The sequence below is a fragment of the Anas platyrhynchos genome, chromosome 22 (assembly GCF_047663525.1).
Source record: "Anas platyrhynchos isolate ZD024472 breed Pekin duck chromosome 22, IASCAAS_PekinDuck_T2T, whole genome shotgun sequence".
NCBI lineage: Eukaryota > Metazoa > Chordata > Aves > Anseriformes > Anatidae > Anas > Anas platyrhynchos.
In genome coordinates, this window is record NC_092608.1 from 249,923 (window position 1) to 264,599 (window position 14,677).

The following is a 14,677-nucleotide window of genomic DNA, read 5'->3' on the forward strand; positions in this document are numbered from 1 at the left end:
AGTGACCTATGAAGTTCTATCTTCTGTCTTCCCCCCAAAAAAAGAAAAGAAACACAGTCATATCAGAAATATTATGGACTTGTCACAGATTTCGTATAGAATGGCATACATCCAGACAATCTGCTCTGAGCAGGTGTGCATGGATTACAAGGGTATCTAGCGATGAAGTTATATATCAATCGTGTAATTTTTTTAAAAGATGGAATTTTGGAAGCACGGGATTTTAAGGGAGTCACTGCAAGTCACAAAAGACTGCACCCATTTATGCTCTTCTAAAAACATAATCCAAACAGTCATTTAAAATTCTGAAAAAATTAAAGCTTACTTCACAAGCAGAGCATTAGCCTTCTGCATCTTTGCTGCAGTCACAGCACATAACCAACCTGACCTAGGCAATTGTTTCCTTCTGACACTAATGTTGGTTAATTACCAGCCAATTGAGGCAGTACCGGTTGGATCACAAAGCACCGCGACATAAATAAAGTGAAACAAACTTGGAGACTAATAGTGTCTGATTATATACCAGATTAGTCATTTATAAGAAATATGCGAGTTCTCTTTTGCTGAAGCATCTTGCTATCATAAGCTCAATTTCAGAGCTTCAAGCCAGGACACTACAAAAGCTCCAGCATTTTTAGCTCTGCTGGTCTATTTCTGGTGTCTTACAGAATCAGAGTGAATTGCTTCCTGTTTTTAGGTCTCCACAGAGATAATATTCCTACTACTACTATTGGAATTGTGTGCAGGTTTTTTAATATATTATTAAAGAAATGTTAAGGAATAAATAGCACCACCCACTCACAATCATCATGCTGATCTGAGATCTTGCTGGCTTTTGTTTTGCAAGTCTGAAATGTGACTTTAGAAGGTAATCTTCAAATGGATTGCTAACTTGTGTGAAAATAAAAAACGGAATTAAATATAAAGTAGGAATAAAGTATCAGCTTCCTTTTGTCACAGGACATCAGAATAGCAGAAGAAATTCATGTGTAATGAAATATTCCAGAGGGAAAAATATAATTGTAACCGTACATACGCAGCAATGGGTTCTAAATTAGCTGCTATGCCTTAGGGAAGAGGTACTGAAATCCTTCAGATAGCTCACTGAAAATGGCATCTTCATGCTTTAAAGCAATTAAAGAAAAGAATAAGAGACCAATCAGATTTAGACTGTCAGCATCTGCAGGACTACTTCCAAATACAGAAAAGTAAAAGATGCAGTATTTGGGAATGCTGAAAGTCAGCAGATTAGAGAACTTGCCTTCAAATAAGCAGAAAATATGTCTTTGCTTCAAGCACCCAGATAGTTATATTAGTAGTATTGTAACATCTGACCAAGCATTTCAGCATGCACAGAATACTTGGGAGAGCTTCCTGGGCCTTCAGTCATCTGTCTGTTCTCTTGGGCTTGCTGAATAAGTACTTCTTACTTTTGTGTTGCTTTTAATACAATTGCTCTTTCTTCTGAGAAAACGGAGCTTAAGTCAATGAGGAGGCATTTGCAGAAATGTGTCACTAGCTCAGTACTTTACATCAGCTTGGAGCAAGCTCATCTTTCTCTGCCATACGCATACTTTCTGGTGTGTTAGGCCTTTTAAAATGATCTATATAGTGAAACAGTCAGATACTTACTTTGTGGCCTTAATCTCATCAAATCTCCCTTCTGAAACTTCCTCGTTTTTCAAAAGGCAGATTAATATTCTAAATCTAAGCTATGCTTCTATCCACTCAGTAAGTATAGCTGTGCTTTACAGCTTCTGAAGCGTAGGAACAGAAGAATGTCGCCGTAATGGTTACTGTTGTAATCTGATAGGATTTGATATGTTGAAAGAATTGTAAATACTTCTAGTTCCTTGAATGCTAACCTGGCTGAGAACTTTGATGTCTGTGCTTAGACTCTCAGTTTACAATTGGGCCTCATTTCCAGAGATGCTGAGCACATCAGTGAAAATCCAAACACACACCAGTAATAACCTCTATGAAAAAAGCAGCAAGGTTAGCAGCAGCAATCACTGCAGAAGCCACTGAAGTATTTTGGCTGTACACCAGAATATTTATCATTTAATTTATATTTGTAGAGAAATGTCCTGCTAAATTCTTTAGGATGACAATGGAACGGTAAATATAATTGACAATGGTGAATAAGAGATACTGTATTTACATTTTTAGAACTGGAATTCATTGTTTCTATAACTGAGTTATGTTTGTATATGTAGATGTTTTGTGAAACAGAAAAGAAAAACTTGCTGAGAAAATGCTTTTAGCATCTTTGAAGATGTTATATAAATTGCCAAATGAAATTCAAGATCAATACATTCATATTTCAGAGAAAATATACAGAGGTGACATAAGTCCAACCATTCCTACTCTACCTAGCAAGGCAGGAGTGCTTATCCAGAAATGATTTAATCACTGATCCGTGAAGTAGCCACCTGCCTTGAAAACTTCTCTTTTGTGTAAGATTAGCTTCGCCACAGAAATGGAAACATTCTACCAAGAACGCAACTGCTAGATTTTCACACTGCTGTCATCGCCATAGGAAAAGCATTTCCTCACAGGTAAGTGATCCAAGTTAATTTCCTCCATGAGCATCTGGCATCTTTTAAAGGGAGAGGAGGTAGAAGAGGAGCGTGTTGACACCAGCAATGTGAAGTCCAGCCTGCTACAGTCATTAGATGCGAAGGAAGAAAAAATACTTTATTTGCTCAGATTTTGCACAGACAGCCTCCTACAGACATTATCTTAAAGGCCAAAAACACCAAAGTTGTTAGGTTACCTGGGCAAAAACTTCAGTTGCACAGTGAAGGATGACTGAGCCTGAATGTAACCTGTTTTCGGAAGCAGTTCCATATGCTTACTCAATTCTTTGCAGACTTCAAACTTCAGACGCAGTGTAGCTTTTGCTCTGCAAGCAGATCAGACATGCTCAGGTGGCTTCGAAGCTACTGGTACTGCTATCTTGGCAATGCTGGAGCTTGGTTCCCTCTCCCCCTCTTGCATCTCTGCTCTACATTACAATTATAACTATTCCAAGCTTCCTTTGAAAATGAAGGGCGTGTAAAACTGCTACAGCAAAATCACACACTTGTCGTCTTTTATGTTAAGTATAGCAAACAAGATTTTGGAATTACTGTAAGTAAACCCAGCTGTATTTCAAGCAATGATACTCTGAGAAACAGAAAAATGAAGACCAGCAACCGCTGTGTAGGGACAAAAATGACTAAACGCTGCGTAAGCTGCTAACCAACACTGACCAACGTCCCACTACACAGTCAAAAGAATCAAAAGAATGAACCTGAAAGGCCATGACATACCTAAACCATCAACAAGGACCCAGTTTGTGAATTCCATTCATCCACATCATCTCAAAACTTTCACCATAGATAATTAAGTCTGTACAGGTAGGGAAAATTACACAAATTCAGCTGTGCTAGGGGGTGTTTCTTATGTCAGGAGACGTACCGACAGAACTGCTGTGTTCTTCTCCCCAAAACTGTGGTGACTTCTTAATAGGTGTGAATTCACAGATTTCTTATAATGTCTCCTATACCTCCAGAAGCAGATTCTATAGGGCTAGAAGTCCTATTGTGGCTAAATTGTTGCTACCACTTCCTCTGGTACACTACTTGTGATCAATCTGCCCTACGAATGGCATATTGGAAGCTTAGGAAGCATCTCCCAGTTTACTGAATTCTGGCCATACTACAATAGGGTGACAGCCACGAGCCATACCCTGCTTTGGAATTTTATGCCTATGTGCAGAATTGCCAAGCAATTTACAAATATTTCACTTCTCATTTTCCTTCTCTTGGACTGGTTTACAAGCTGTCAGTCCAGATGGCCTGCTCTGAATCAACAACCACAGCGTGAGGTACTGGGAGCCTGGAATGATTTCTGGCTGCTGACAGTCTAAGAGAGCTATATGCTAGTTCTTTACATCAGTGCATGTTATAACCTCCAATTAAATTACTTTTCAAAGTGATTTATATTGGAGAGCATTCAGGTGAGACACCCTTTATGCTGCATAATGCTTCCCGATTACTGTACTCTATGAGACCAGAAAGAAAAAACAAAAAAAGTTTTGTAATTCTACAGAGCTTGCTGGACCACTTCAAGTAACAAAACTATTTACCTACCTTGAAAACCTGATCTTCTACCTGCGCTACAGACTACAGTATCATAAATTGCAGCAGCAGTGCTATGATACAGCCAGGTACAGAAGTTCCTTCTGTTCTGCTTCTGTTAGATGTTTCTGTGTACTGGTGGTGAATAAAAGGATGTTCTAACACATCATCTCCCTCAAGTCTGGGTCAGATTTTACCCTAAAAGCTAAAGAATCATCTCTCTTTTAGGTTTGTTTCTCTCCCCATCTAGTTAGAGAGAAGAGTGGGATAAATCAAAGACTTGATTTGCCAAGGTACTAAGGGCAGCACGTTACCTATTAAGTGCTCTTAATTTACCACAAGTTAAGAGAGGATCAGTAGGCTGATTTTTCTTTCAGTTAAGAAATTTTGACCTAATCATCATTTTGACAGCTTCTATCTTTGGGACCCCTTTGAAATCTTAAGTTTTCATTAGGATAGTTATTTTGCTTCTATACTTTTAAGTTTTATCCCTGGGTTATCTAGACCAAGTAAAATCCCTTACATAACTTGTGCTTCTCATATCTGTAGGCTGAATTTCTGAGATAACAGCTTTACTCATTTCTTTCCAACTGTGAAGAATCTCTGCAGTCTGCAATTCTGGTAAGAGGTTTAGAATGGATGCCTTCTACAGAACCAACCTCTCCCCCACCCTCCCACAAACCCACCCCAACCTTGTTTAAAAAGAGCCTAAAATATGCAGATTGGTAAAACAGGAACAGTAAGCATTTCATAGTGACTGCATTAGTTAGAGTGAAGACACCCAGCACCTGAAGACAATTAACAGAGTAAGAGTTCACATAACAGAGCATTACAGCAAGAAATGCCTGGGAGACGATGAGCTGAAACATTATCCGTTACTGTGCAAACAGAAGGAGTCTTCAGACGTTACTGATCCAAGCTATGGAAATACATATAATAAGTCCTTAATACCTGTATGGGTTAGGAAAAGTTGCACCTTTCCTATCTTAAAGGAAATGCAAAAGGACTGACATGATTTATCCAGCATCATATCCCAAGTCTGGAAAGACTGGTGATTGACCTTCTCAATAAGCAACAGTTGACAGAAGGTTGCCTTCTAGTTCTTAAGTCTCCCATCGATGTTAATTAAACATAGAAAAACTGAGAAATTAAAAAAATAAGAACAATAAAAATTCTTCATAAAATTCATTGGCTGAATCAATTATACCCACTGTGCACTTAACTTTAGACACATTTATCTTTATTGCATATTTCATGTGCAAGTGCACATGATGAAACTCAGTGGGGTTGCTATTCCCTAGGGACTTAACGATTACATCACAGACCAGGCACAGCACAGGGGACCTTACAGGAGTGGGAAGGCATGAATTAACCCAGGTACTTCACAGCTACTGCTGATCCTGGGGATCTAACACAGGTTACCCAATTTCAACTTCCCCAGCAGTGTAGTATTCAGAGGGCTTGTAGTCAGGATGTCCTCCTGAAAGGCCAAGAAAAAAACAAACAAACAAACAAAAAAAAAACAACACACAAACAAACCTGCTCATCAGCCTCCTGTGAGAAGCAGATGTGTCTGACACAGTGGAAGCCCAGTGCATCACCTAGTGATGTAAGATGTCATTCATTAGCTGGAGAAGGCAGCTTACCTGCTTTGAATGACAACGCAGTCCTGGTAAAGTCGGTCATACATACAGATCTTAAAATCAATGTTGGGATTGGGCACCCAAACTGGCACATCAATAGAAACTCCAATGGCACTAAAGCACAGCTGTTAATACACAGATCAAGAGTGTATTTATTTTTATCAGTCTCCATTTGTTACTGATCTAGATAGAGCAAGAATTTTTGCTATAAACTACACCTGACTAAAATTAAACTACACCTGACTAAAATATGTATTAAAGGTACATTAATTAGACAAACTGATGGAAATAATTCACAAAATAAAACTTAGATATCACTGTGCCACAGAACAACAATTAATTACACTTCCATTTGGATTCTTTGCCAGAAAATGTAAAGGAAGAACATGCCGCCCAAGATATTGAGAAGAAATATTTAAAGTGTTAAGTGAATGCGCTACAATTCAGAAATTCAAGAGACTGCTGCTATTTTATCCAGCAAAGAAATACAATAATGGCTGTAGTACTATGTTTCCTATAAAGATCTTAAGTTTAACCTTGTAGTGGGTTTACATGGCAAGGTTTGGTAGCAGGAGGCCATAGGGGTGGTTTCTGTGAGAAGGATATAGAAGCTGCCCCATGTTTGGTAAGGGCCCCACTGCTGACCAGAGCCAAGCCAATACGCGATGTTGTTTTGCGCCTCTGTGAGAGCATATTTAAGACAGGGAAAAAAAACGCTGCGCCACACAGCAGCTGGGAGAGTGAGAGGAGTGAGGAAGAGCCTTGCAGGTACCAAGGTCAGTGAAGAAGGAGGGGGAGATGTGCTCCAGGTGCCAAAGCAGAAGTCCCCTGTGGCCTGTGGTGAGGCCCATGGTGAAGCAGGCTGTCCCGCTGCAGCCCATGGAGTACCACGGTGGAGCAGGGTTCCACGCTGCAGCTTGTGGAGGAGACCATGGTGGAGCAGGTGGCCCTGTACCAACGGAGGCTGCCACCTGTGGAAGACCCAGGCTGGACCTGTAGCCCATGAAGAAGAGACCACGCAGGAGCAGGTGACCTGGCAAGAGCTGCTGCCCGTGGGGGACCCAGGTTGGAGCAGTTTTCTCCTAAGGGATGGACCCTGTGGTACGGACCCATATCTGGAGCAGTTTTTGAAAAGCTGCTGCCTGTGGGAAGCCCACGCCGGATCAGTTCAGCAAGGACTGCATCCTGTGGGAGGGACCCCACAGCACAGGGGACGAGAGTGACCGAGAAGGAGCAGCAGAGAAGAAGTGCTGTAGACTGACCATAACCCCCATTCCCCCATTCCCCTGCGCCACTCGGAGGGAGGAGGTGGAAGAGGGTGGATGGGGGGGGTAAGGTGCTTTTGGTTTCTTTCTTTTGTTTCTCACTTCTCTAGCTTGTTAGTAATAAGCAATAAATCTTACTGTCTCCCTATGCAGAGTCTGTTTTGCCCGTTACAATAATTACTGCGTGATCTTCTTGTCCTTATCTCAACCTTTGAGCCCTTTTCATCATATTTTCTCGCCATTCCTCTTTGAGGAGGGGGAGTGAGAGAGCGGTTGTGGTGGAGCTCAGCTGCCCACTCAAGCGGAATCACCACAAACCTCAGCAACCACATAGCTCAAACATGGAGAAAAACGACCCTTCCCTGCCAGGGCTGAAAGAAAGGGTACCCACAGGAAGCTGCAGTATGCCTCTGCAGCTCCTTTTGTAGACTACTCCATCTGTAGACCAAGGGGAGAGCCAAGACTGGCCTACTGAGCTTCTTGGAAGGTGGTGTTTTTTTTTTTTTGGCAAGCTTCTGTGAACTGTTCCCAGGCAGAATTTGGCTTTCACTAAAATGCAGAATTAAAATATGCTAAAGCAGTTAACTAAAGTTGTCATCTGTCCCAGCCTTCACACATCAGTTTCACTACTGCATGCTAGATAATTCCAATGCTGATGTATCAGAAAGAAAATAAACTGTGTGGGTTGGGAATAAAGGAAAATACATTCAGTTCTATATCCAGGACACTAGATATTTTCCAGATGCCTGATGAAATGGGAATATTGGGATGACTTGCATAGAAATTTGAGAGACTCAACAGGTTTGACAACCACAGCACATCAGAAAAAAAGGGGACGTGATTTATAGTTACCTACCATCAGCTCTGACAGAACTGTAATTCTAAGCGCCCTCATTGTTATTTCTTACATCTATAAACGTATCTGTCCTCTACCTGCTTCTCCTGGTTCTAATATAGAAGCTGAGCTCTTGTAATTCTTATTGGAAGCAGAAGTAGGATTTCAGCAGGGTTTTGAAGCAAGTCTTACACAAATTCACTTACTGGTTTGCAGTCTGAGTTGTCAAACACGATCACAAACTCTGCCCGTACTGCCCCAGGGATAGCTGGGATAAATATAATCTGAAGTTTGACTGAGCTGAAGGGTCTGATTTCCCCTTCAGTAACCTAAACAGGAAGTAACACATTTTTAATAAAATTCAAATTCTCTTACTGTCATTAGCTCTACATTGTAATGAAATAAATAAGGAGTTTATGCTCTTACTATACAAACACACTACTACACCTCATTTGTAACTAGATGGAATAAACTGCCCAAGGGAAAAATGTACCAGTAACTCCTTACAAGGTTTGTTGTAGGGGAAAAGCTTGGGATGACATGGTTTCACAGCCAGGCATGGACAGAATCTTACTGAGCTCCTTTTTACTGCAAAACTCTGGTTAATTACATAATCTACCTGTCATACAGAGTGTTTCCATCATATTGGTGATTATGTACCTGATACATAAAGAAGCTGCCTAGGGCTGCTGATTGCAGTGTAAAGTGCTCCTGCTTTTTTATGGATAGGAAGAAGCTATAAATGCTAGGAAGAGCTAGCATCTGGACTCTTATACCCACATTCTTCAATATGGCTCAAGTTTGTGACTTCATATAACAATGAACTGACAGTGCAGAAAAATCAGTTTGACTACAAAAAAAGTTAAATTATAGGAAATGTAAATGTATATGGAAACTCCTTCAGCTCAAATATTTTTTATAAATCAAAATAAAGGACCAATATGTAATGCTATTTCATTTTAACAATTAACTGTAATACTGGTCTTGAAATAGACTGTGTACTTAAGCAGTTCACACTAGAGCCAAGACAATTCCCTTTGATGGAGGCTTAGATTACCAAAAATCTTGTAACTCAGGATATTCGCTACCTTTCCCAGCATAATTTCATGCAGTGTTTCTTCAGAAGGTTCCATTAAATTATGTGCATTATCTGTGTCTAGGTCTGATCTGAAACTTGATGCATCTTGAGTAAATTGTTCTGAAAAAAATAAATATGGGAATTGTGCATCTATTTACTAAACATCAAACAGCATAAATACATTGATTTTGGTCAATGCCACAAATCTAAGAACATAGCCCAGAGGAGGGAAAATGGAAATGTCTAGAAAGAAACTTCTATTTAACCACACAACTTCATTCTAGTCCAGAAGTCCATATTAGGCACCAAGCCTCCCACTGCAGGATAACAATGCTTCAGGAGGATAATGTATGTATTGGACTTTGTTATGCCTAGAAATGCAGATTCACCTGAAAGCTCAAACTGGGTTTTAAGAACAGTATTTCCAGGAGAAGATTTTGCTGTTGCTCTGCGTGTACTACTGTCACCTGCTGACGCCTGAACTTTGAATCTTGTTCCCAAAGCGCCATTGTTTGTCAGGTTGATGGTCCGTGAAATTGTCTCTCCCACCACATGAGTGCCAAAGTCAATGAGCACTTTATCTAGTGCCAGCTGTAGGAAGATAAACTATTCATTACTACTATCCTAGATAGTCAACCATGTCAATTAAATAAGCATCCACCTTTTCAAGAATAGGACTTCAAAGTTCTTGTTATCATTTCAAAAACAGTATCAAATAATGACAAACTATGGGCACTCTGTCCTTTTGTAGAAGCCAACTAATTTGAAAAACGTATCGTTAAACTGAGCCACTTGCATTTCAGTCCACTATGAGAGTGGGAACAACAGGTTAAGTTTTGTTCATAGTAGCAGCTTTCTTCATTCTTCAGGTAGCTACTCTGGATGTAGATAATATTTACAGAACAGTTCAACTTTTTTTCTCTTGTACTACAGTAAGATGGTCTTACTAGCATCAGGCTGCCAAGCAAGCATTCAATGTCATACAATGACTACATATCAGTTTTTACCATGCCTATCTTGTTTCTCTGAGCTTTCATGGTTTACAACCAGTATAAAGAGTAATCTGCTACTTCATGCCCACTTTTCACCAACTGTGTTACTGGGTATGTGATAACAAAAGGCATACGATTCAAGCTCAAGCACCAAACAGACAGACAACTTGGTTAACTTGCTAGTAGTATCCTGCTCCCAATACTGGGAAGGTCTTACTGGAAGCTAAGAAATTGTTTTCTGTGAAGAGACTATCCATTTAACAGGAAAAAAAAAAGAAATATAAATACTTCTTACTAAATGTTTTAAATAATGTTTATGTTATCTTAAGTTTTCTGCAGTTACGCTGACTTGAAAATATTTAAGCAGTCACTTACAATGCATGTCTTGGCTGTACATTTCAATGGAACAGAAAAAGAACCTGTCTGGGCCATAAACATGACTTCTCCTTCCAGATTTTCATCTGTCTAAAACACAAAAACAAAAAACACAGCCAAATAATTTGCAAGATTCAGTCTATTTGATCAAGTCTGATGAAAAATATTTTTACTCATTCTTTAACATATTAAAATACATGTCTACAGATTCTACATTTGCACTTCAAGACAGTTTTTGTTAACTGCCTGGCTAATTTGAGCTGGACAATATCTTTTGATAAGCATTTTTCTAAAATGCACCCTTAGAAAATGTCGTATTACAATGCAACAGTGCTTGAACATGCACACAGTTCTAGAATTGTAGTTTGTTTTCCTGATAAAAATATTTTTTTAAACTGTTAATCAGGCTAGTGGATTACACTAGGATTCTCATCACTGTGTAACTATCACTTAGGTGCACTTACTGCTGGCTTAAAGGTTACTCCTACTTCACAGGACATTCCAGGAGACATTTTGCCAGGTGGCTCAAACCTATGGAGATAAGCAACATAAAATTCCAAACTGAACCTACATATGAAACATGACAAAGAATATTTATATAATACTTTTCCACTTGGATTCATTTATTACTCCAGAAAGTCATCACGAGGGACAGATTAATGAAAAACCACAGAACTCTAGTGTAACCGTAAAACAACAAAGGCTGATTCTTTGAGGTTTTACTCAGAAAGTCTTATAAAGCTTTTAAAAGGAAAGAATTATTGCAGTCACTTTACAAACAAGGCAACTGGTGAAGCTGTAGCTCAATAACGTTATTACTAATACTGTGGAGCAATCACCTATTCAAACAGCTAGGAAGCAGTCTTCCATTATAAATTTTGACTACTCTAACATCCCGACTATCCAAAAAGGAAACGAAGAGGAAAAAAGCAGGTTGCTGCAGATGATCAGAGAACGTGCTGCCTGCTGCAAGCAGCATCAAAATTATCTTGAATAGCAACCGCCAGTCACTTCAATGCCTCATTTCATGGTCTCTGGGATGCAAACAAAATGCCCATCAGAAGACGAGAAGTCTCACAGCTGCACTCTAAATGAAATTACTAAGGCACAACTAGAGCCCTATTCTGCCTGATGAAAACAGGCTAGAGAAAACAGGTAACTGGATGTTGCTAGCCATGGGAATACCTGAGCAAACTGGGCCACAATGAAACACAACATATATGTTAATCACGGTTGTGTTAAAACAGAACTAAAAAACAACAAAACCAAGAGGAAATGTTTTCAAACAGAAATGGAATACTTTTCACAATAAAGAAATGTAAAACCTAAGCAGACAGGCAAATAAGCTGCTGTATGCTGAGTTTCAGAACAGGTCACTTAACATTTTCTCCTGAGAAAGACCTGAAGGAATAGCCCCTTCTATTTCAAATGTTACCTTGATAAAAGTTTGATTTAGAGTACGTGCTGCCAAACACCATGGGTTACATATACAAACACACATAGACACACTACACTAAGAACAAATTGCTATAGATTGCCATTGCACTGAGATGTAATAATGCTCTTTAAGCATTAGAATATTGCTGCTACATTGGAAAACAGAGCATCTGTCAACTGAAATAAGTTCTCAAATGTTATGTCTGTAACTGTGCAAGAGATATAAAGAGCTGACACCATGAAAGCTTAGATATATCGGATATTTTCAAAATATGCGTAGGTTATTTGTTGCTAGGTACCTGGCAGAAGTATTTTACCTCTTTGTACCTACAAGTAGATCCTTTTCTTTTTTTTTTTCCAATAGGTCTGACATTTCTGAAGAAAGCTTTCTACTTGCTCAGGGCTAGCAGTATCCATGGGTGTACGTTGCCTCCCACAGATTAGGAATTGCACCCTCTCAGCACTACAGGAGCCAATGACATACAGCTCAGACTGTAAGTCTCTTCTCAGCTCTGAGACACAGTTCTTTTCCACATCACACAAGGATGGAATTTAGGTGTATCTAATGAAGATCTATCTATCTTAATTTGCTACGGAATTTGGTTATATTTCCTGTTGTGATACAAAGGTAAAAGAAGCAACTTGTTTATAATCAGTTTTACTTACTGAATGCTGATGAAGTCCTTCAGACATTCACTGATTCCCACCAGTCTGCAAAAGTTAACACTGTAGGATGCATTTGTCAAAACTATCTTCTTTTTGTAGATTTTACCAACATCAAAATCCTCGAAATATCAAACACAAGGTATGTTATATAAAGGAATAACACATTATAAAGGAATATCACACAAGGTGTGAATTACAGTGAGTAGCACGTACACATGTAATGACCAAGGCAACTAGTTTTACCACAGTCATGCTTATAGTGCAAAGTATTGTATGAACCCAGAAAGCACTGCCCTGCTCCAAACAAATCCAATTCAAAGATGCAACCTATAGAGCTGGTAACTCATACTTCATAGACATGGCAACATTATCTTGGTGTATGCACAGCTAATGTGCCAAGCTGGTCTGTATTTTCCTGCCATGAAAGTTGTGTAACTGGGTATTCACTACCACAAGACAAGCAGAGCCCTGCAGGCTGTCTGCCCAGCAGCACGTGTCTCTGACAGTTCCAATTACTGCCTGATTGGCTGCACTGGCAGCCTTTTCGAGTGCGAAGAAAAACCAGGCAGAACACTGTACTTTCTTAAGCTTGCAGTTTATAATACAGGAATAAACTGATAAACTCAGATTCTTCCTGACTGTTGTAGTATTATGATCACTTGCTAACTGTAATCTTCACTTCATAGTGGAAGTCATGGCCTTCTTCATTATCTTATATTAATAACGCATGTACAAACAATACATAGCTAACAGTTGTACTGCCTTTGAAAAGGATGAAACATCTCATTAGACTGTGCTCCATTCATTTGCTCATCTTTCCAACATTATTTAAATTTCCTTAACAAAGGAACTATTTTGTATTTAAAACTAAGTATCTTAGTTAATCTGACTATATAACTTCCCTGACAGATTGCTAGAGAAAAAGGCAAGCACTGTTTCAGGTTTGACTAAACATATGTTCAATTCAGTGCACTGGGTTTGGCAGTGATGGACTTGTTTTTCTTCATAGCAAGTGGTATGGTGCTGTGTTTTAGACTTGTGACCAAAACCATGCTGATAATACACTCACGTTTCAGCTACAGCCCAACAATACTTGCACAGAGTCATGGCCTCCTGTTTCTCACCCTGCCCCTGCAGTGAATAGACTGGGGGGAATACAAGAGGCTGGGAGAGGACATAACAGGTGACCCAAACTAACCAAAGAGACATTCCACACCATATAATCGTGCTCAGCAATAGATGCCTAGCCACCTTTCACTTGGGAACTGGCTGGGCATCAGTCTACACATGGGGAGTACTGAGCATTTGCCTTGGGATTGCTTATTTTCTTTCTCTTCTTCCACTTCACTTAAACAGTTTTTATTTCAATCCACAAGTTCTCCTCTTCCCCTATTTCACTTGGGGGAGGGCAGAGCGAGCAAGTGGTTGTGTGGTGCTTAGCTGTCTACCCAAGTTATCCCTGGTAGGCAGGGTTAGACACTGTGCAGAATGGCCACTAACCTTGAAATGAACGTAGCTTGGTTTTCTATAGAAAGTACGTCCCTTAGGTTCATGACCAGACACTATTTGCTTGTGAAAAAACGTAGTTTGGAATTCTTCCATTTTTTTCTCAAAAATCTCATTTTTCATTACACTCAGAGCCACCTGCTTTGTATCCACGTCTTCGTTGGATACCTAATAAGGAGCATCAATAAAAATCACTGTGACCTAAGGAAGTAACTGTGATCATAGAATCAGTAGATCAAGGTAGAAATTCCTGTGATTAGAATCTTTAAGTACCTGGCCAGCCTTTGCTACTCTCCAGATCAAACTCAGCTTCCCAACTTGTATATGAAGAAGTTAATTTATTTTCAATTGTTTTGTATTATATTCATCCAACACCAGAACATTCTGCTTTTAATAGCAGCAAATGGGTTATTTTCTCCACTTCCTGAACAAACATTCAGAGAGAATCAGCTAACTTCCCTGGAACATTTCAGTTATGGTACAGTGCTTCTTTCATTTGAAGCACATGGATACATACTGACATTGCTACTTTCTGATGGATTCTGAAGTCTGCTCTTAAAGATCTACATCTCAAAAAAGCAGTATAGGGAAGGATACCTTGGAATAACATTTAAGATTGTAACTACACAATTCCACTCTACCTGTTTATTATTTACTTTTGTTTAAAGCACAGAATACTGTTGGTTTGGAGAAAATATACTTTTCTTTGTCTGGTTTGGGATAGAAAAGATTGTTTCCACGTAAAGTAATCTGTGT

The 14,677-nt window shown here is 39.4% G+C and overlaps 2 protein-coding genes across 23 annotated transcripts in view; one reads left to right on the forward strand and one right to left on the reverse strand.

The window, feature by feature from the left end:
• Positions 1–14,677, forward strand: part of GABRD (gamma-aminobutyric acid type A receptor subunit delta) — a 94,899-nt gene that overhangs the window by 45,412 nt on the left and 34,810 nt on the right. The gene's annotated exons all lie outside the window — the stretch shown is intronic.
• Positions 1–14,677, reverse strand: part of CFAP74 (cilia and flagella associated protein 74) — an 84,654-nt gene that overhangs the window by 24,333 nt on the left and 45,644 nt on the right. For 17 of the 19 annotated variants that reach the window (XR_011804666.1, XR_002398348.4, XM_027443279.3 and 14 more), the window contains 9 exons: positions 13,916–14,089; positions 12,416–12,534; positions 10,777–10,843; positions 10,313–10,402; positions 9,335–9,536; positions 8,956–9,065; positions 8,074–8,196; positions 5,771–5,892; positions 2,777–2,905 (listed from right to left, as the gene is read on the reverse strand). Coding sequence is in view for 17 of the 19 variants with exons in the window: in XM_027443279.3 (XP_027299080.1) it covers positions 2,777–2,905; positions 5,771–5,892; positions 8,074–8,196; positions 8,956–9,065; positions 9,335–9,536; positions 10,313–10,402; positions 10,777–10,843; positions 12,416–12,534; positions 13,916–14,089 (1,136 nt within the window). In the remaining 2 variants the exon portion in view is untranslated. Of the gene's footprint in view, positions 1–2,776; positions 2,906–5,663; positions 5,726–5,770; positions 5,893–8,073; positions 8,197–8,955; positions 9,066–9,334; positions 9,537–10,312; positions 10,403–10,776; positions 10,844–12,415; positions 12,535–13,915; positions 14,090–14,677 lie in introns of all 19 variants that reach the window. The other 2 variants (XM_013091704.5, XM_072026934.1) reach the window with 2 other exon arrangements.